The sequence below is a fragment of the Halichoerus grypus genome, chromosome 2 (assembly GCF_964656455.1).
Source record: "Halichoerus grypus chromosome 2, mHalGry1.hap1.1, whole genome shotgun sequence".
In the NCBI taxonomy this organism is placed as follows: Eukaryota; Metazoa; Chordata; class Mammalia; order Carnivora; family Phocidae; genus Halichoerus; species Halichoerus grypus.
In genome coordinates, this window is record NC_135713.1 from 111,509,107 (window position 1) to 111,530,263 (window position 21,157).

The 21,157-nt window shown below is 39.8% G+C and overlaps 1 protein-coding gene across 4 annotated transcripts in view; it reads right to left on the bottom strand.

Annotated features, from left to right (window-relative positions):
- Positions 1–21,157, bottom strand: part of IL31RA (interleukin 31 receptor A) — an 82,060-nt gene that overhangs the window by 15,894 nt on the left and 45,009 nt on the right. For all 4 annotated transcript variants that reach the window (XR_013445812.1, XM_078067313.1, XM_036065682.2 and 1 more), the window contains 6 exons: positions 20,902–21,019; positions 17,175–17,356; positions 14,998–15,149; positions 11,263–11,428; positions 4,038–4,117; positions 1,586–1,802 (listed from right to left, as the gene is read on the bottom strand). Coding sequence is in view for 3 of the 4 variants with exons in the window: in XM_078067313.1 (XP_077923439.1) it covers positions 1,586–1,802; positions 4,038–4,117; positions 11,263–11,428; positions 14,998–15,149; positions 17,175–17,356; positions 20,902–21,019 (915 nt within the window). In the remaining variant the exon portion in view is untranslated. The remainder of the gene's footprint in view (positions 1–1,585; positions 1,803–4,037; positions 4,118–11,262; positions 11,429–14,997; positions 15,150–17,174; positions 17,357–20,901; positions 21,020–21,157) is intronic.

A 21,157-nucleotide genomic window follows, 5' to 3' on the forward strand; every position in this document is an offset into this window, starting at 1 on the left:
TGTCAAGTGTAGCTCAAAACACAGATTATGTATACAATTGACCCTTGAACAACGTGGGGGTTAGGGGCACCAACCCCCTGGGCAGTTGAAAATCTATGTATAACTTTTGACTCCCCCAAAACTTAACTACTAATAGCCTACTGTTGACTGGAAGCCTTACTGATAACAGAATGGATTAACACATGTTTTGTATGTTACATGTATTACGTATTGTATTTTTTTTAAACATTTTATTTATTTATTTGAGAGAGAGAGAGCGTGTGCACAAGCAGGGGGAGCAGCAGGTAGAGGGAGAGGGAGAAGCAGGCTCCCCGCTGAGCAGGGAGCCCGATGTGGGGCTTGATCCCAGGAGTCTGGGATTATGACCTGAACTGAAGGCAGACGCTTAACTGACTGAGCCACCCAGGTGCCCCTATGTATTGTATTTTTACAAAAAAGAATGCTAGAGAAAGTAAAGTGTTATTTAGAAACTCATAATAGAAAATACATTTATACTATTGTACAGTAAAAAATTTGCATATAAGTGGACCCACCCAGTTCAAACCCATGTTGTTCAAGAATCATCTGTATATAGGAGTTCTAAAATGAGGCAAGGGAAGAAACTGGTTCAGTTTAAGGGGAAGAGGAAGAAGGGAGTATAGGCAAATAGGTCTAGAGCTGGTAGTACAAAGGCCTGAACCAGTCTAGGTCTAAGTAAAGAGAAGTAAAAAATTGGAGAGTGCATTACCTAACTATGATGTGTTTCAACAAATAGTTACCGAGCACCCTTTCTATGCCAACTGCTCTATGCTTGTTCTAGGTGTTGCAGATGGGGGGCGGGGGAGTGGTATGAGGAAGAGGAAGAGGAGGAAAAGAAAAACGGACAAAAATCTCTGCACTCAAGGAACTTGCATCCAACTGAGGGAGAGATAGGTATTAAACAAAATAAATGAGAAAATCTATATAATGAGAAACAGTAAGATTTATAGAGAAACGAAAGTAGGAGAGAAGAAACCCCTTGCCTGCAATTCCTTGACTAAGAATCAAAGAAGGTATTTTATTCTAACATGCGATATAAAAGATGAGTTTGCCTGGGATCAGTAAAATGTTTAAAACTACTTAATCAAAAGCATAAGGAGCACTTTATTGACAAGTATAAACATCAGAAATTTTCTTAACTTAGGAGTCACATGGAAAAAAGAACATGGAAGAGTGAGCAAACACAGGCTGGGACTTTGTCAATACTGTGAGAGGGAAAACTCAAAAGAGAAGTTTCTGCCGCTGAGGACAAACATGGTCTATCAGACAGTTTTCTATGGCTCACTCAGACCAAAGCAAGTTCAAGCTGCTTGCAGAACTTTTAGGTGTATGACTTTGTCTCATACGACTTTATGAAGTCTCTGCTTTTCAACACAGGCTTTGTTCCAAAGGAAGTGTATTTCAAGGGGCTCATTAATTACCACAAGATTTTGGTCTCCTCACCATAACCTAAAAAGCTCCCACTTCATTTTCATTTTGACTTGAGAGAAAGAGCAATCCTTGAGGGGACTTCCTGGCCAACTCGTTGGGACCAGCCATCTAAGTAAGAAGTTTACACTCTACTTACACTTTTCATCAATAGCCGGAATCCTCAGGGTGGCCACCGGAGATTCCCCAAGAGAATTATAAGAAATCACATACACCCAATGGGTCTTGCCTCCCAGATACAGTTCATGCGTCTGGTTAGTGGTGTTCACTGTTTCTGTGAGATTAGTGTTGTTTTCTGGAAAGTACCATATGTTGTAGCCAAGGGCCTTCTCCAGGACCGGAGCTCCGCTTGCCTTCTGAACCCAAAGGAAACAAAATGTATTGCCAGAAACACGAAAAGATCGGCACTGAGACGGTAATAAATGGTGAGCATGAGGGGTGAGGGGTAATGTTAATTATTAGGTGCTAAACTACAATTAGGTCATCACCCGTCTGGGATGAGTAACACACCCCGTGTTGTGTTATTAATCCTTCAAGGGCCAAAAGAGATTTGATAAATGGTCCCTTGGTATCAACCCTTAACAGAAGTCTAATTTCATGAGGCTTAACTAGGAGAAGGTGCAAGCCAATGTAAGCAAGTCATTTTGATGCTTATCTTTCTTTCCCTCCCACATGCACAGGACAATATAAGCTAAAAATGTGAGGCATTCACTCCAAGAATCCCAATTCTGTTCTAGCCCTGGAAGCTTCTCTGGAAGCTTCCAAGGGTTGGAAAGTACCTGTGCTGTTACATAAAAAGCAGCATGCCTCCTCCTTCGAGAAAGGAGCTAGCTTCCCTGGACCAGCCATACCAGATATCCCAGCTAAGAGGCCTAAAACATTCACAGTTGCCCTACCAGTCCTAAACCTGTGGTGAGAAGCCTAAGGTGACTCCAGGGATTCCAAGCCAAACTCTCCTTTTCAGCCTTGAACCTGAACCTACTAATCATATGTTTTTGCCTAGGGATCACCTTGCTGAGTATTTCCCAGGAATTATAGGGCTTTCCAGTTGTTCACTTTCTGTTACTGACAGCACACACGGATGGAATAAAGTGACTGAATGTAAGGTCAGACAGGACTTTAGAAGTCACTTTGTCCCACTGCCTTTCCAGTTCAGGAATGGACAGAAACTTCCTAATGACTGGGAGGTTTTTACTTCTTAGGACAATGCATTCTCTTTTGTAAACAACAGCTTTATTGAGATGTAATTCAGATACCATAAAATTCACTACTTTAAGGTATACAGTTAAGGGATTTTTTTAGTGTATTCGCAGAGCTGTGCAATCATTACCACCATTCAGTTTTAGTCCAATCTCTTTAACCAACTTTAATTCTTAGAAACCTCTCCTACTGAGGCAAAATAAGGACCAGTCCCCGGGTGAGGAGGAGAAGGAGGAGGGCATTCAAGTCCATTTCACCAACTTCACATGTTGGCCTACTTGACCCAACACTCTGTGGCTGACCACATGTGGATATGTGCCATTGTTTGCTTTCCTTCCCCAAAAATATGTTGACTGAGTGATTTGTTTCCACACTTAATCAGTGAGAAAGAAACCACAACATCTGGGATTCACACAATCTTGATTTTCAAAGGTTTCCCAGTGCGCCTGGTTGAGCCCTCCCTGGCCCGCTGCCCCTACAACCTGAGGGTGCCCCATAGCCCCAGGGCGTGAAGGGAGTGGGGAGAGGCAGAGGACATAATTGGGATTAGAATATCATTTGGTAAAGCAGGTGATTTCTCCATTTTCAGAAGGATTTTAAACTTGCCTGGACTTTAGCAAGTATGAAATAATATGATGACTGTTTCCTGAGCACTCTGAACACCACTACAGAGTTCTGACATCTCACTGCTCTCCTCCCCCTCTTCTCCCCTCCTCAACTCCCCCATCTTTTCTCTCCTGGTTCCTGGCTGGGTTTTTTCCCCTCATATTTGCCCTTTTCCTTTCCTGTTTATTCCCTCTACCCCTCCTTTTCTGTTCTTTGTCCAACCTTCTCTTCTTTTCTCCTCTCTGCATGATGCCCCCACCTTCTCCTTTATTCCTCAACCCCAGGCCTCCATCCTAGAAAGTACAATTTGGCCCCTGTTCTGTCCTTGTACCCCACTATACCAGTACTCAAAGGGACACATGTGCAATATATGTCTTCAATGATCTGAGGACACATTAGTGAGCTGACCCTAAGTCAGTGCTCTTCTCCCATGTCAGGTTGGGTGCTATACAATATTACACTGCCTTCTAATGCAGACAGCCAGGGGGGTTTCCCCAGAAGGTCCAGGTACCCCCTGCATGTGCACTTTGTACCTTAAATGTTAATGTTTCAGAACAAAGAAGAGAGGGGGCAGCATCTGAAGGCACATTTAGGCCAACTATAAGATGACCTATGAGGCTTTGTGAACTGAGAAACCACAGTGAGATTTGGGGCATTATAAAGCCTCCAGGGAAGGAAATTCAGGAGGTAAAAGTTCAAGAATTACAGTTCTTGGAGGTGTAAAAGACCAAGGGTTTTAAACAGAAAAACAAAAATCAACAACAAAAAAACTGTAAGAAGGTCACCTTCCACATCAACTGCACTGGCCTTCTTCCATCAACCTTGGCTGGTCTCAGGACTCTCCACAGATCCAGGCCATAGGGAGCTGTAGGGAAACAAGGGTGAGGTGCTCAACATAAGACAGAAGGGAGCTGAAACAGAATACAGTGAAATTAGCTGGGCTGCCTATTAGTAATGCAGTTGGGAAGGGTTTGCTGGAGGGAGTCAGGAGGAGTAAAGTGGTTGGTGGAGGGATGGCAGCATTGCAACAATCCACGATGTCTTCATTTTGTAGCCAAAGGATTGGCATCAACCAAAGTAAAAAATAAAACTGCTCTTGGATCTGATGACTTAATATAAGGTAAAAAAAAAAAAAAAGTACAATAAGTAGTACTGTAATATAATTTATCACTGAAACCTGGATTGAAAGGTAACATCTCATGTCCTGTAAGATATAACATCTATATACATTAAAGCTGGGAATGACACAGAAACTGATAAGGAGATAGATACATAAATAGAGATATATTATTATATTATATATACACTTTCAGGGTACGAAAGAGAGAAAGAAAGAGGGAGGGAGAAAGAGAGACCAAGATCTACTCCCAAAAATGTTAAGATGTTATAAAATATAAGAAAGAGTTAAAGAAGAAAGGAGCAGAGAAATAATCTTTACTAGGTCATTTCCTGAGCTTTAAATTCAGTGCTGATCTTTGTGGCAGAAAAAGCAAAAAAGGATCATATTGAATTGCACGTTTCTCATAGCCTGACAAAACACAACCATATGAAGGAGCAAGTATTTTCTGGCTAGGGGAATGAATTAATAAATGGAATTTATCATGGGGATCCTCTTAAAAAGCCAGTGGGAAACATAAAGTCCAGTGTCTGCAATCACAGTTGAGCAAAAGTACAGAAATATGACATATGTATGTTTTTCATATTTGTGTCCTACAAAATGCAAGGGCATAAGGTTAAACCTGATTTATACATTTCTCCAGTGAATAACATAATCCAAGACAATACGGTTCAAGTGTGTTAGCTTCTGATGATCTAACCAGACAGGGATAATTTCAAAATTCTGAGTTTCTGATTTAAGAATGACCTATGCACGTTAGCCATGAGAAGAAAGCAGAGAATTCTAAAGAACTCTCCAGAAGGCTAGTGGGCTGTAATTTGGAGAAGGAAGGAAATGTCTCTAATTGAAGATGCAGTTAATGAACTCTGAATTTTTTCTTGAGGAAACCACATGGCTGAAGATAATGTAAGTAGATCTGCAGAGAATGGGGTCAACCACTCAGGCCAAGATCTAAACTATTTTAGTACTGACATAGACGGTTTTCAAGTATCTGAAATCACACTTGGGGTGACTGGGTGTCTTAGGGTGAAATGAACCAAAGGGCAATTAAGTCAATAACCTGTTTTGTCATCAATGGAGAGTCACATTTCTACAACTACTCTTGCAGAAGCTGAAACAGGGGTAAAACAGTCTAACTGGTAGGTCCCAATCTTGGTGAGATCTACTGTAATTCTATATAAGTTGCATATCAGGAAATTGGAACTATTTAGACTTTCAACATGACTTCATTTGTAGTCCAGTAAGATATTGTCTTACTGTCTTACAAGCTCTCTCAGAAGTTATCTGATTTCCCAAAGAAATCAATATTCTTCAATATCAATGTCTTCAAATCGATTCTTCAATAAAAAATCAGAAGACAGACAGCCTGTACTCAACTTTCTCAGACAGGGAACAAGAGGCTGGTTTCAACCTGTCTACAAGCCAATGAGATGTGAACACAGACAGAGTTCCTCCAGGCAGATAGCTTTAGCACAAGGCTCCAACGTCATGAGACCTTCAAAGGCGACCCACGGAATTGGAAGGACTCTCACTCCATCTCTCACTTGCAGAGTCTCTCCATTCCCATTATGTTCAGTCAGACTCAGAGATAATAGCACTGAGAGTAAGAAAGAAAAAATCTAAAGGCAAAGTGTGTTTATAATCCAGCCCTGAATATTCATTTGAAGGACAGAGGCAAAATAAACTGATTATTAGATAATCAGTCATTGCAGGGACTTGGTTAGAAATATGAGCCAAATTCTCCTTAGATTTTTCCCACAGGCAGGCATTTAGTTGTAGTAGATGGTGATGGTAAATGAATTTAATCAGGTATTTTCTCCTTTCACTGAGACCACTATTTCCTGCAGATAAAGGCCAAAAAGGAACCATCTTCCCACTATCAAATTCCCACAGATGCAGCTTTTAGTAAAGCCATTACCTGAGTAGCCTGTAAATCTACAATGAACAGCAATTTTCCATTAACCACGAGCTAGTAATGGCTTTGCCGTATAATCAAAGTTAGAAAAGTAATAATTCTGTATTTGTAAAAGAGCAAAATTAAATTTTTCCAAATGCATCAAAATATCTACATATTCAAAGGCATCAATTCTTTGGACGCATTAGCAACAATTTCATGCTATCTTGCTTCCATTGCAATCTGGGAATGTCCACAAGTACCACCAGTCAGACATGTCAGACAATCTGGTGCCCTTGCTGACGATCAATAATAAGAATAGTGAACTTATAGCCAAGTGTCACTATACCAAGCATTTTACCTGATTCACCTCATTGAATCTCCACACCCTTATAATTAGGTAGAGTAGTACTGTCATCACCATTTCTGAAACAGAGAAGCATGTTTGAGTGCTACAAGCTTTTAGGTGATAAAGCCAGGATCAGAATATAATTACATCTGTGTCATGTAGTAGGTACTTATATGTTTAAATGTGGGTAAATAGCCCCAATAATCAATCTATCGAAATCCAAATGAAAATAAGTAATGTTTCACATTTGACTTAGAAAATTTCAAACAATTAGAAATGGTTTGAGGCGGTGTATATTAAACAACTGGGATTTCATTGTGAAATAGGGAAACAAATTATTTATGAATTGGAAAAGGGGACATTAGGATTTGCTGGGAGCCAGGGGGTGCGTCTTCATCGATTTTCTGTGGGATCCTGAAAAAATGAAGAGAAACAAAAGTAAAAGCTCTACAGTGGTGACTTTGATAAATAAGTGGTTTGATTTAATTAGCCACAGGCCCAGACAACACCAGCATCTAGGGCTCTGCTAACGAATCCCAGCCCAACTAGCCAAAATAACAAATTAGCCGAAACGGTAAATCTTGTTTCTGGCAGCAAAACAAGGGGATGAAACTGAAACTGAAACTGAAACTGAAACTGAAACTGAAACTGAAACTGACACTGACATGAGAGAGCAGCTGGGCTGTCATGAGCTAACGGAAGACACAGAGCCACTGTGGCACCAGGAGGTCACTGGAGAGAAGACTGCCAGCTACAGGGCAGGGAAGGGCCATGCAAAACAGGGTTATACCTGAAGTAGAACTTGATCTCCCAGACCACCTGCTAAAAGGTATAGCAAAGGCAGAGGACACTTCACCCAACAACACTGCATGCATTGCATTCTAATCTTTTCAAAGGGAGGGCTCAGTTAAGACAGACAACAACCAACTACTCCTACAGATTATAAACAATGGGCCATTTTTTTGCTGTGTAATTTATGTGCTGTTTAGTATTTGTAAACTATTATATTTGTATTCATTTGACACTTTGAGGTGATGTCTGTAGAATGTAAATGTGTTCCCAAATAGTGTATGTAATTTTAATCAAAAGTTACGTGGGATCCACAAACTGACTAGTTTTGTTTTAATCATGTCTGTATTTCTTTTTTTTTTTTTTAAAGATTTTATTTATTTATTTGACAGAGAGAGACACAGCGAGAGAGGGAATACAAGCAGGTGGAATGGGAGCGGGAGAAGCAGGCTTCCCGCAGAGCAGGGAGCCTGATGCGGGGCTCAATCCCAGGACCCTGGGATCATGACCTGAGCTGAAGGCAGATGCTTAACGACTGAGCCACCCAGGCGCCCCTCATGTCTGTATTTCTATTGATGTAAAATTTATATAGCCCTTACCATTTGTAAGGTACTGTTGTTCTAAGTACTTAAAGACGTAAAGATTTGGGGTTTTCTATGACTTTTTCTTGGACTGCTAGAGCCTGACATAGAAAACTAGATGCCTGAATGGCATAGATGAATGGAATCTAAGGGTAAGAAGGGCCTTCAGAATCCAAATCAAAACCTCAATGAGATACCACCTCACACCAGTCAGAATGCTAAAATTAACAAGTCAGGAAACGACAGATGTTGGCGGGGATGTGGAAAAAGGGGAACCTTCCTACACTGTTGGTGGGAATGCAAGCTGGTGCAACCACTCTGGAAAACAGTATGGAGGTTCCTCAAAAAGTTGAAAATAGAGCTACCATACGATACCATACCAGCAATTGCACTACTGGGTATTTACCCCAAAGATACAAATGTAGGGATCCGAAGGGGTACGTGCACCCCGATGTTTATAGCATCAATGTCCACAATAGCCAAACTGTGGAAAGAGCCAAGATGTCCATCGACAGATGAATGGATAAAGAAGATGTGGTATATATATACAATGAAATATTATGCAGCCATCAAAAGGAATGAGATCTTGCCATTTGCAATGACGTGGATGGAACTGGAGGGTGTTATGCTGAGCAAAATAAGTCAATCAGAGAAAGACATGTATCATATGACCTCACTGATATGAGGATTCTTACTCTCAGGAAACAAACTGAGGTTGCTGGAGTGGGTGGTGGGGTGGGAGGGATGGGGTGGCTGGGTGATAGACACTGGGGAGGGTATGTGCTATGGTGAGTGCTGTGAATTGTGCAAGACTGTTGAATCACAGATCTGTACCTCTGAAACAAATAATGCAATATATGTTAAGAAAAAAAAAAAAAAGAAGAAGAAGATAGCAGGAGGGGAAGAATGAAGGGGGGGAAATCGGAGGGGGAGACGAACCATGAGAGACGATGGACTCTGAAAAACAAACTGAGGGTTCTAGAGGGGAGGTGGTTGGGAGGATGGGTTAGCCAGGTGATGGGTATTAAAGAGGGCACGTTCTGCATGGAGCACTGGGTGTTATGCACAAACAATGAATCATGGAACACTACATTAAAAACTAATGATGTAATGTATGGTGATTAACATAACAGTAAAAAAATAAAAAAAAATAAAAAAAAGAAGGGCCTTCAGAAATTATCTAGCCTGTGGTGCCTGGGTGGCTCAGTCAGTTAATCCTCTGCCTTCGGCTCAGGTCATGATCTCATGGTCCTGGGATTGAGCCCCATGTCAGGCTCTCTGCTCAGCAGGGAGTCTGCTCCTCCTTTCACTCTCCCTCTGTGTTCATTCTATCTCTACATCTCTCTCAAATAAATAAATTTTTTAAAAAAGGAAGTTATCTAGCCCAATTTCCCATGTGCTGCATGAACCCCTGTTGTGTAACCACATCCACCAATGGGTAGTTTAGACTGAACTAACACGAACATCTCCAGTGGCGGCTACAAAATTCAGAAGACACTGGATTATTTCCAGACATCTGTCCATATGGGCAAATGTGCTGAACACCTGTTAGTACCAACTTGGTCTCATAGGAAACTCAAGCAAGATCCAGAGGAATAAATTATTGTCATATGGACTAGGGAGCACAGAAATTGACTGCAAATGTTACCTGAGACCTGTGTGGTACTTGGCTATAAGACTGAATAAGACTTACAAGAATATGACTGAAATTATGGCTGGGTGTGCGGCTGGGGAAAATTCAGTGTCTAGAACCCACATGTCTTACAAACAAATGAGAGTAAAGCCTCAGAAGGTTAGTAGGATCAGCATTTTGCATTTCTTCTCCTTATTTCAGAAGATGTGTGGACATACCAAGTATTCAACTACTCATTCATTCATTCATTCATTCATGGTGTTAGGCTGAAAAATGTACCCCAAAGATCTAAGTCCTAATCCCTGCCATTTGCAAGGTTACCTTATATGGCCAAAGGGATTTTACAGATGTGATTAAGTTAGGATCTTGAGTTGGGGAGATTATCCTGGATTATCTCCGTGGGCCCTAAATGTTTTCACAAGGTCATTGTAAGAGTGAGGCAAAGAGATTTGACACAGAAGAAAAGAAAAAAGTAAGGTGATGATGGAAGCAGAGATCAGAGTGATATGTTTAGTTGATGAGGGAAGGGGCCACAACCCAGGAATACAGGCAACCACTAGAAGCTGGAAACAGCAAGAAAACATATTCTACCCTCAGAATCTCCAAAAGGTAAACAACCCTGCCAACACCTTGACTTTAGTCCAGTGAAACTGATTTTGGACTTCTGACTTCCAGAACTGTTAGAGAAAAAAAATGTGTTGTTTTAAGTCATTAAATTTGTGATAACTTATTACAGTGGCCATAGGAAACTGATACATTCATCAAACATTTATTACTACTGAGGGACAGGCACTGGGCAAGACTCTTGATTTACAAAGAACGGTAACACATGCTGAGTGACCCTGAGCAATTGGCTAATACGTCTGAAACTCAGGTCCTTCACCTCCAAGTGGGGGTGATTCCAGATACTTTATAGGGCTCCTAGAAGGTTTAATAAAAATAATAGAAAGCCTGGCATTTATTGAATGTTTATTGTGAGCTAAATACATTATGTCATTGAATTTTTAAAATAACACTAAGAAGTAGGTACTACTTTTAACTCAGTTTTATAAATTATATTCCATTATGGAAAAGGGGAGTTAATAGTGAGAAAACCAAGGCTTAGAGATTAGGTGTCTAGCCCAAAGTCACTTCACAGCCAGGCTGGGATTTCAGCCAAGCCCACGGAGTTAAAGTACTGCTCTGAATGACCATACCTGACTCACGACAAGCATTCACTCATCGTAAAATCCCTTTCTCTTTCTTTCCCTCACTGTCATTAAGAATCTGACTTTTTTTTACTCATTAATTACACCTTTATTTACCTTTTAGTGGTAGCTCCAGGTTTTACAATATATAGCTTTAATTTATCATAGGATACTTTTAAATAATATTACACTGCTCATGTATGTATAAGAAGTTTCTAAGAGTATTAAAGATGTGATCATTTGCCTTTGGGGCAAAAAGATGCTAACTAAGGCCATCTGAGGAGGGCTGGCTTACCATGTGGGCTCAGGTGGGCACAGTGAGTGCCCTGTGGAGAGGGAACGTACAGCCTGCGAGAGTCGATGATTCCCAAGTACAGAGCTTGACAAAACCCCAAAAGGCCAGGCCCAGGCCACCCGAAACCAGACCAGGCAGAAAAGGATTTGCAAGGGACCAGCTTGCCTTCTTCCTCAGTTGTTCCCACTTTCTCTTGGCTCCAACCACTCCAGAATATGGACTCCGCAGGGGCACATCGCAGAGCTACAACATACTCTGTAAAAGCCTGCAGCCCTGTGAGATTGTAGGTCTCATCTCTATCGATATCTTCTTTGGTGAAGTTGACTTCCATCTAAAAGACAGAGAGGACCCTGAGCTGGATAGGAGAACCCCTGTTATCTTTCCATTTTTCTTCTCCACTCCCCAACCATTTCAGAACTAGAAGCACTGTACCTAAAGTTTTAAAAAATATAATTTTCATAAATAAACATCCATGCATGCCTGGGGATCACTTGTGCCTAAGCAGATGTGAGTCACCCCATGAACCACCACCCTCCCCATTTCCTGTCTCTAAGCTTGGAAGGCAGAGATTCCTGCCTCTGGGCTGGACATGAGTGAGTAGTCTTGTTGTTCTGGAAAATACAAGGTGGAGTCCTGGGACCCAGGCAACCCAGGCCTCAGTTCAAACACAGCAGGTGACTCCAACACCTAGGTATAAGGCCTCACAGAACAATAGGCAACAGAAACTTTAGTGGCATCACGTTCAACCTCAGGTCATGGACAAGACCTCAAAATTTAAGTGACCATGAACTACCTTACTAGTTCCTTGTTATGAGCAGAACTGGGATCAGAACACAGATTTCCTCCCTCCTAGACACTTTCCCTTTACCCAAATCTTCCACTGCAAATTACTGGTCTTTGGGTGACCAGTAGGGCTGCTAAGGATCTCAGCAGCCTGGCTGCATGAATTCATTTTGACATTCTCTTGGGGCATGGAGGGGGAGAGGTAAATAAATCACTTCTCCTTTCTAGACCTCAGTATCCTCACTAATAAAATGAGCACATTGCTTTATATAATCCCTAAAGTCCCTTCTGGATCCAACTTTCCAAGAGAAACTAAAAATTCAGATACTTGTTTTTGAGCATGATCACGGTTGCTGCAATAAGAACTTTTAGCTGTTGGTTTATATAAACTCATATCGAGTTGATTAATAAACTGCACTAATGGGCATATCTATTTTGTGAGTATGCCCACTAGTCCCATAAAACCTTGTGAGAGAAGGAAGTCCTGACATTTCCCATATGTATATAACAGCTATGAAAATAAGTACATAATTATAGGTATTGGGCCTAAAGGAAATTGGGCAAAATGACAATGTGTATGTGTGGCAAAAAGCTGAACATTCCAGCTGCAGATGGACACTGCTGAACTCCCAGCCTAGTAACATGGTGCTGGGAAAAAGATGTAGGAGCCAGAGGTGAGGAGGGTTCCACTGCTGAATCCAAAGTTCCCTGAGCTCCCTCCTCCAATCACCCGTGGAAATGTTGCAACGGCAGACCACGGTCACTGGGACAATCCGTCATCTCTGGGAGAGTAGCCTCCCCAACTTAAGCCTAGTTATGGGGCCCAGGTGAAACCAGATTAAGACCTTTAGAAGAAAGCCAACCACATGGTGACTTCCATACATGAATCAAAATGAAAACTATATTAATCTACAAAATAAATGCAAAGAAGTCTAATAAAGTTCTATTTTCCTTTTATGCTCTTTTAAATATATAATATTCTTTTAAAACAATCTTTCAAAGTTCTCTTCCTGCATTACTAGCATCCTCAAGTGTATGCTTGGCCTGTGTGTTGGGGCTCCTCGCATTCATGCTCATAAAGCTCTGTCTAATGTAACTATGCTAGCATGTTCTGTTCAGCCCTACCCCCAAAGAAAAAAAAAAAATCTGCTCAGTCTTTCAAACAGTGTGTCTGTCTGAAAGGCTTCTTTTAGTTTGGCTTTTTTTCCGGGCATGTGCCTTTGGCCCTCACAACGTCCAGGACAAACTGATCCTCCCTATACAGGCTTAACTAAAACTTCCCCAGCTCAACACAGACAAAGGACTCCTAACAAAACACTAATTAACTTCATCAGGTTTGTTTCTAACAATCTATACTTTGTGCCAAATCCTAGTTCGCCCAAAGTGTTTATGTTCTAAGAGATGAGTCAAAAGTGTTGGTACAAAGCCTAAGCCTAAATCAAACTCTTTTTTTTTTAATAGTCTATTTATTTATTCGACAGAGAGAGACAGAAAGAGAGGGAACAAAAGGGGGAGTGGGAGAGGGAGAAGCACGCTTCCCGATGAGCAGGGAGCCCCAACGCGGGGCTTGATCGCGGCATCATGACCTGAGCCGAAGGCGGACGCTTAACGACTGAGCCACCCAGGCGCCCCTGAATCAAATTCTTAAAACAGTCTTGAGATCCTTTGGCAGAGTGCTCATATGGTTCCATTTTATAAAGGTGGAAACTCCTTAGAATAGGCAACAGGAAGATGGTCTGGAGATTGCTAAAATATGGTCAAATGAATGACAGCTTGGAGTTAGAAAACCCGGGCTCAGGTTTGCAACTTACAAACCTTGCAGTCTTGGACAGGTGATTTAAGCTCTCTACATCACAGTTTCCTAATGTGTAAAAATAAGAATAGTGATGCCTCATTGCCAAGATATATGCAAGAATTAAATAGTCTGGAGTATAAGAAGGCACTTTGCAACCCACACAGCATCAAACAAACCTAAGTCTTGCTATATGGCCATAGTGGGTATTTTTTTACAGTCTAATGCAGGGAGAGATGACTTTAAATGACCGTGCTGAGTGTTAAGTGCAGTGACAGAGGAGGAGCACCTAGCTCAGGTTCTCAGAAAGAAATATGTCAGAACTGAGTTCTGAGACATGAACAGATTCAACAAGGTTTGAGGAAGGAGGAGAGGTGCAAAAGCAGAGACACAGAATAGTGAAACGACATAACATAAGGGAAACTAGCAATTTAGAAACATTAGAGAAGCAAGGGCAGGATGAAAGATGAGGTCAGAGGGATTGATAGGGGCCAGGTCTTGGAGGGTTAAGGATTTGGACCTTTCTCCATAGAAACGTTGGGTTGGTATATTTGGGTTTAGAACTGATTGTGTTTGAAAGCTGAAAGGAGAAAGATACTATATAATGGAATACAACAATGAAAATGTATAAACTCCAGCATTATACAACATGGATGAACCTTAAAAGTACAATATTGAAAGAAGCCAAATATTTACAAAATACAAAATGTATGGATTCCTATCATATAATGTCTCAAACTATGTTGTTCAGGGATGCAGCTTTAAATGGCAAACCCATAATAAAAAGTGAATAAGTATTTACCATGAAAAATCAAGATAAAAGCTCTAAGGAGGTATGGGGATTGTCTTCAGGAAAGGACAGGCAGGGGACCTTGGCATGCTATTTTGGACCTCCCTGGTTTTAACATAAGTGCTGACTTAATAATAATTCATTAAATGTAATATTTATGTTTTGTTCACTTTTCTAAATATAAGTCATATATCACAATTTCATAAAAGGTTGGAAAAATAAAAAAGGAAATGGCCAACCCATGGAATCTCTGGCCACCAACACATCTAGATACAAACCAGAGTGGAATGCAAAAGTAAATTTCTCACTTTTTAATATGTCCCTGTGTTCAGAATGCAAGACGCCTAGAGTGAAACACTTATCCATTCTAAAAGGCCCAAATGGGAAACTGGGAAGAAAAGTACTCACTGTTATCTGTCTTTTATTTTTTAAGGTAGAAAGTGGGAAAAAAAATTATTCCAGGTCAAAAAAAAAGGTTATCAATAATTCTCTTCTTTGGGCCCTGTAATAGAAACATTGTAATGGCATAACTTACCCAGTGGGCACTATTTACTGTTCTGAATCGAAGAGTGTATTTTAAAGTAGATGAAAAAGGAGCCAACACAGGCCTTATCCATGTTATTTGAAGCATTCGTTTGATGCCCAAAACTGATTTCACACTGAAAATCTCAGGTGGTTCAATTTTCACTGAAAATAAAAATCATAAATTTCTCACATTTGCAAAAAGATCAGAAGGTGCTAATAACATCCATCTAAAACTGAAAAAAAAAAGAAAATTAGAAAGGAAATGATAATGTGTATTTTGTAACTCGCCATATGCAGATGGCATTAAGAAGGCAGGGCAAAAGGAATGGTGCCACCCCCACTTCTCCCACCCACCCCCAACCAAAAAAAGGAATGGCCAGTGAGGAGAAGATACATTTCTATGATTTTTCTGCAAATACACCTTTTACTGACAATACACCTTTTACCCCCAAAAGTGTCGAGTAGAAAGCACCTCTCATTTCCCTTGAACACTACAAACATTATCACTCAAAATCTCTCTCTTTCAAAAACGTAATATTTTTCTGGTTTTAAAAGTAGCATATGGTCATTCCAAAAAAATTTTTAAATATAGAAAAATACAAAGAAAAGTTTAAATCATCCATAATGCCATTAACCAGAGCCATTATAACATTCTGGTGTATTTCCAGGCTTTTATCCTATGTAAGTATTTGTATATTTTTTAAACAAAATTGATATTATGCTAAATAAAACCTTTGTCTTCTTAAATAACACTATTCCTTCAACATATACCCTCTTGCATTAGAAATTCTAGAAACAATGAATTTAATAAGGTTGCAGGATATAAAATTAATATACAGAAATCTGTTGCACTTCTATACACTAGTAATGAAGTAGGAGAAAGAGAAATTAAGAAAACAATCCCACTTACAATTGCATCAAAAAGAATAAAATGCCTAGGAATAAATTTAAACAAAGAAGTGAAAGACCTGTACTCTGAAAACTATAAGACACGGATGAAAGAAATTGACAATAACGCTAACAACTGAAAAGACATACCATGCTCACAGATTGAAAGAATTAAAAATTTTTAAATGCCCATACTACCCAAAGCAATATACAGATTCAATGCAATCCCTATCAAAATAACAACAACACTTTTCACAGAACTGGAAAAAAAATACTAAAATATGTATGGAACCACAAAAAACTCCAAGTAACCAAAGCAATCTTGAAAAACAAGAGTAAAACTGAAAGTATCACAATCCAAGGTTTCAAGCTATACTACAAAGCTATAGTAATCAAAACAGTATGGCATGGGCATAAAAACAGACACATACATCAGTGGAACAGGATCGAGAGTCCAGAAAGAAACATAAACTTATATCATCAATTAGTATACGACAAAGGAGGCAAGAATATACAATGGGGAAAAGACAGTCTCTTCGATAAATGGTTGGGAAAACTGGACAGCTACATGCAAAAGAATGAAACTGGACCACTGTCTCACAGCATGTACAAAAATAAACTCAAAATGGATTAAAGACTTAAATGTGAGACCTGAGACCATAAAACTCCTAAAGAAAACACAGGCAGCAATCTCTTGGACATCAGCCTTAGCAACATTTTTTTAGATATGTCTCCTCAGGCAAGGGAAATAAAAGCAAAAATAAACTATTGGGACTTCATCAAAATAAAAAGCTTTTGCGGAGTGAGGAAAATCATCAACAAAATGAAAAAGGCAATTTACTGGATGGGAAAAGACATTTGCAAATGATATATCTAATTAGGGGCTAATATCCAAAATATATAAAGAACTCATACAACTCAACACCAAAAAAATCCCACAATTTGAATTAAAAAATGGGCAGAAGACCTGAATAGACATTTTCCAAAGACAAACAGAGGGCCAAGAGATACATGTAAAGATGCTCAACATCACTACTAATCGGAGAAATGCAAATTAAAACCACAAAGAGATATCACCTCATAGCAGTGAGAATGGCTAGTATCAAAAAAACAAGAAATAACAAGTATTGGTGAAGATGTGGAGAAAACGGAAGCCTCATACATATCCACAACCCTTGGGGTACCTACTATATCCCTGAGCCTTGAGTTTACTTTTGTGTTTGAATCTCTTCTGAGAAAAAGAGGGGAGGGGCTTATCTTTTAATAATAGAGTATATAAGAATAAAAAATGATACTTACTTATGGCATCTAAGTTCCAATGTGTTATATCAGATTTAATTATACCATCTGGATTTTGAGCTTCCACTTGAATGGTGTAATTATCTGGGTTTGTTATTGTTGGAGGAAGAAAGGAGCAAGAAGCATGATTTCCCCTTGTAGAATTATCAGTTGGGCAAATATCACTTTTATGTCCATAAGAGCTTTGAAGGAAAAAGCAATTCAACATGAGTTTAATACAGCAGTTTTGAAATAAAGCCATACTTAATATATTAAGCATGTATTTATTAGTTTCACTCTGGGTTTCTCTTGAGGTATATATCGTCCCGAAGATGATGCCCCTGTCTCCAAATTCCCTCCTCATCTCTTCCAAGGAGAGATCAAAGTTACCCGCTTCTTGCCTGAGATGCTATGAGCCATGAAGACTTCCTCGGAACTCTGTAAATCCATCAAAATCTATGCTTGTAATACATTTCCACTTGGTAAGAAATACTGACTAGGATCCTGAAAACTCCAGATTCTAGCCTTGAGAAGTTATTCTTAAAAGAAAAACAAAATCAATGAGGATTTGTTATATAAAGTATGGTAGATACATAAATAGAATTAAAAATATAGTTTTTAATACATCTAGAGTTATTGATATGGAAAGATGCCCATACTCTTATTGGTGGTAAAAGAAAAAAAAGGATGTGTATTTTGTACAGACTAATCACATTTATATAAACATATATTTATATAACTATTCTCAGAGATGTCTGGAAAAGTATTCATCAAAATGTTAAAGTTGTTACCTTTGGTGGTGGAATTGCGAATGATTTTTTTACATTCTTTATATTTTTCAGATTGAATTTTTCACTACTGCCATATATTGTTTTCAGAAAGCTCATTAAATTTTTTTCCTAGACATATAGATAACTTAAATCCTATCAAGTTATAACTTAATGAAGACAAGTACAAAGATTGGTAGGAATCAGATGTGTGGTTATAGCCATAGTTCCCATGGCTGTGGGGATGAGGTAGGAGATGATATAGGCAGAGAACACAAAAGGCCCCACTTTGCAAGATGCCAATGTTGGCTGGGGCTGGGGGCAAAGGAGCAGAACTTAAATGTATAGAATCATAGAATTTTGAAAGTAGAAAATTTAAAGGCTTTCTATGGTTGTTGTACAATATAAAAACAGCCTCCAGAGCAATGTTGGGTCGTGGTTACAAGCATGAGCTCTGGAAGCTGACCAGGTTTGAATCCTGTGCCTTGGGCAAGTTTCCTAACCTCTCCATGCCTGAGTTTTCTCATCTCTAAAATGAGAATGGTAATGTACCTATAACATAGCACTGTTATGAGGATGAAATGAACTAATATACATAATATCAGCCACTTAGAAATGTTACTATCATTGTTATTAGTACTATTACGATAGCTGAATATTTTTGCCTTTATTCATGTTGTAACCTTTAAGAAATAAACTTTCTTCCCTTTTCTGCACCTCTAGGGCTCCTTCACATCTCAGTTCAAAAGTCACTACTTCCTTAAAGGTATCCCAACTCCTCTTATTGTTCCCCAAGGAAAAATCCATTCTTATCATTTCTGAGCATCAGTAGGTTTTTTTGTTCATACCACTGACCCACCATCATGTGTCCTCAGGGTTGACCATCCACAAGAAATTCTCCCATTCTACCTGGAAGAGATATTCTCAGTGATAAACTGACAAAAGTACAAACCAGTCTGGGAGTCCTGGAGAGCCCAGCAAGCCTGAGGCCATCGACATGGATTGTATACAGGCCTAAGAACACCTAGGCGTGGGGCACCTGCGTGGCTCAGTCAGTTAAGCAACTGACTTTGGCTCAGGTCATGATCTCAGGATCCTGGGATAGAGCCCCACATTGGGCTCCCCACTGAGCAGGGAGTCTGCTTGACCCTTCTCCCCACCACAGCCTCTCCCCTCTCCTCCTCTCCCAGTCCCCCTCCCCACGCTTGTGCTCTGTCTCTCTTTCAAATAAATAAATAAATAAAATCTTTAAAAAAAAAAAAAAAAGAACACCCAGGCGTTTCCTACTTCTACATGACCAGTGGGTGAGAATAATGATAATACACGGGGAGTGATGCAAGGGGGGAAATGACTCCTTAAAAGAAAAAAATAGGAGTACACTTATTGGTTTCCAGATTTTCGTTCTACTCGTACTTTCTATTAAACACTGGGCCTTGAACTGATTAGTCTGGGAGAAGATAAGACACTTGGGCCATGGGTTATTGGGCCTTTATCACTCTGATTTTCAGAAGCAGGGCTCAGCAAACTAGGCCTGCAGACCAAACACAGCCCATCTCCTCATATGGTGCATAACAACCATTGTTAAATGGTTGGGGAAAATACATAAAAAGAAAAATACTTTGTGGCATGTGAAAATTATATGAAATTCAAATTTCAGTGTTTACAGATAAAGTTTTATTGGACAATAGTCCGGTCCATTGGTTTACATATTGTTTAGGCAGCTTTCCTGGTACAGCAGCAGTGGTGTTAAATAGTCTCACAGAGACCCAATCTCCTCTAGGCCTAAAATATTTACTATCTGTCCCTTTATAGAAAAAGTTTCCTGGGACGCCTGGGTGGCTCAGTCGTTAAGCGTCTGCCTTCGGCTCAGGTCACGATCCCAGGGTCCTGGGATCGAGCCCCGCATCGGGCTCCCTGCTCCGCGGGAAGCCTGCTTCTCCCTTTCCCTCTGCTGCTCCCCCTGCTTGTGCTCGCTCTCTCTCTCTCTCTCTCTGACAAATAAATAAATAAAAATCTTTAAAATAAAAACAAAAAAAAAAAAAAGAAAAAGTTTCCTGACCTCTGTTTTAAATCATCTCTCTGATGTATCACTGATACATGAGTAATGCAAGGAATAGTGTTCGCTTTTATCTTTTTCTTCTACTGTAAAACATGAAGTAGACTTCCCTGATAACACTAGTTACCAATTTTCTAAGGAGTGGGGAAAAAAAGAATATGTATGAGATCTTGTATTTAAAAACAAAACAAAAACTTGGAATTACAGACTCTCTTTCTGAAATGGAAAAGATTTAAAGATCATCTTTCAATATTTCCTAATGCGGACTTCCTTATTCTTAGGGGAACATGAAGGACATAAAGGGTTTCATGAGCTATTTTCAAAATTTCAAAAAATTCCCTGCACAAACTCACTAAAACATGTAGCTTTTGGCTAGAATTATAATAAAAACTTCTAAATTTTTATTCTTATTAGAATAAAAAGGGATGCTTGAGGTAGTGAAAAATTTGGGAATCACTGTCCCGGTGGAATACTGTTTGACAGAGGTCACACAGCAAATTAGTGGCAGACTGAGAAAAATTTGCTCCTTAGTTCTGGGTTTATAACCCCACTTACTATAATTGGGTCCATGAAGAAGGAATAGTTTTATGACACATTCTGGAAAGAGGACGAATATAGCTGAATATAGTAAATAAACAGATTTTTCCACTGTGCTTATAACTGGTGACTACTCTCAGCCAATTCAGTGCCTCTCAGAGAAGGTCATCATGAATCTACACCCCACCCCACGCCCCGTAGCTGCAGATCCTGTCATACACTTACAGCAGCCAAGGTGTCACCCCAGACACTGGGCGCAAATAGGGGTCACCAGAAGCTGTAATGAAGAAAACGTTTCACTTCATAAGTGATTTGAATCCTGAATGAACCAGGAGCCTCTGCCTCCTTCCCTTACTCCCACTGATAGCACACAAACTCCCATACTTACTACGTTCTCTTCACTCTGTACCATGTATAACTGGCTTCTTTCTCGGGACTCCAGGTGCAGGTAAAATTTTCCTCATAGTAAAAGACACAGGAAATGTTCTCAGGCTTAGCTGGGAGAACTATATAAATAGATAAATAAATAAATACATACATACATACACAAATAAATATATAAATAAATGCATACGTACGTACACACACACACAGCGAGAGACACAATCATTTCATGAAAATAAGCAGATCAAAAGCTGGTCTTT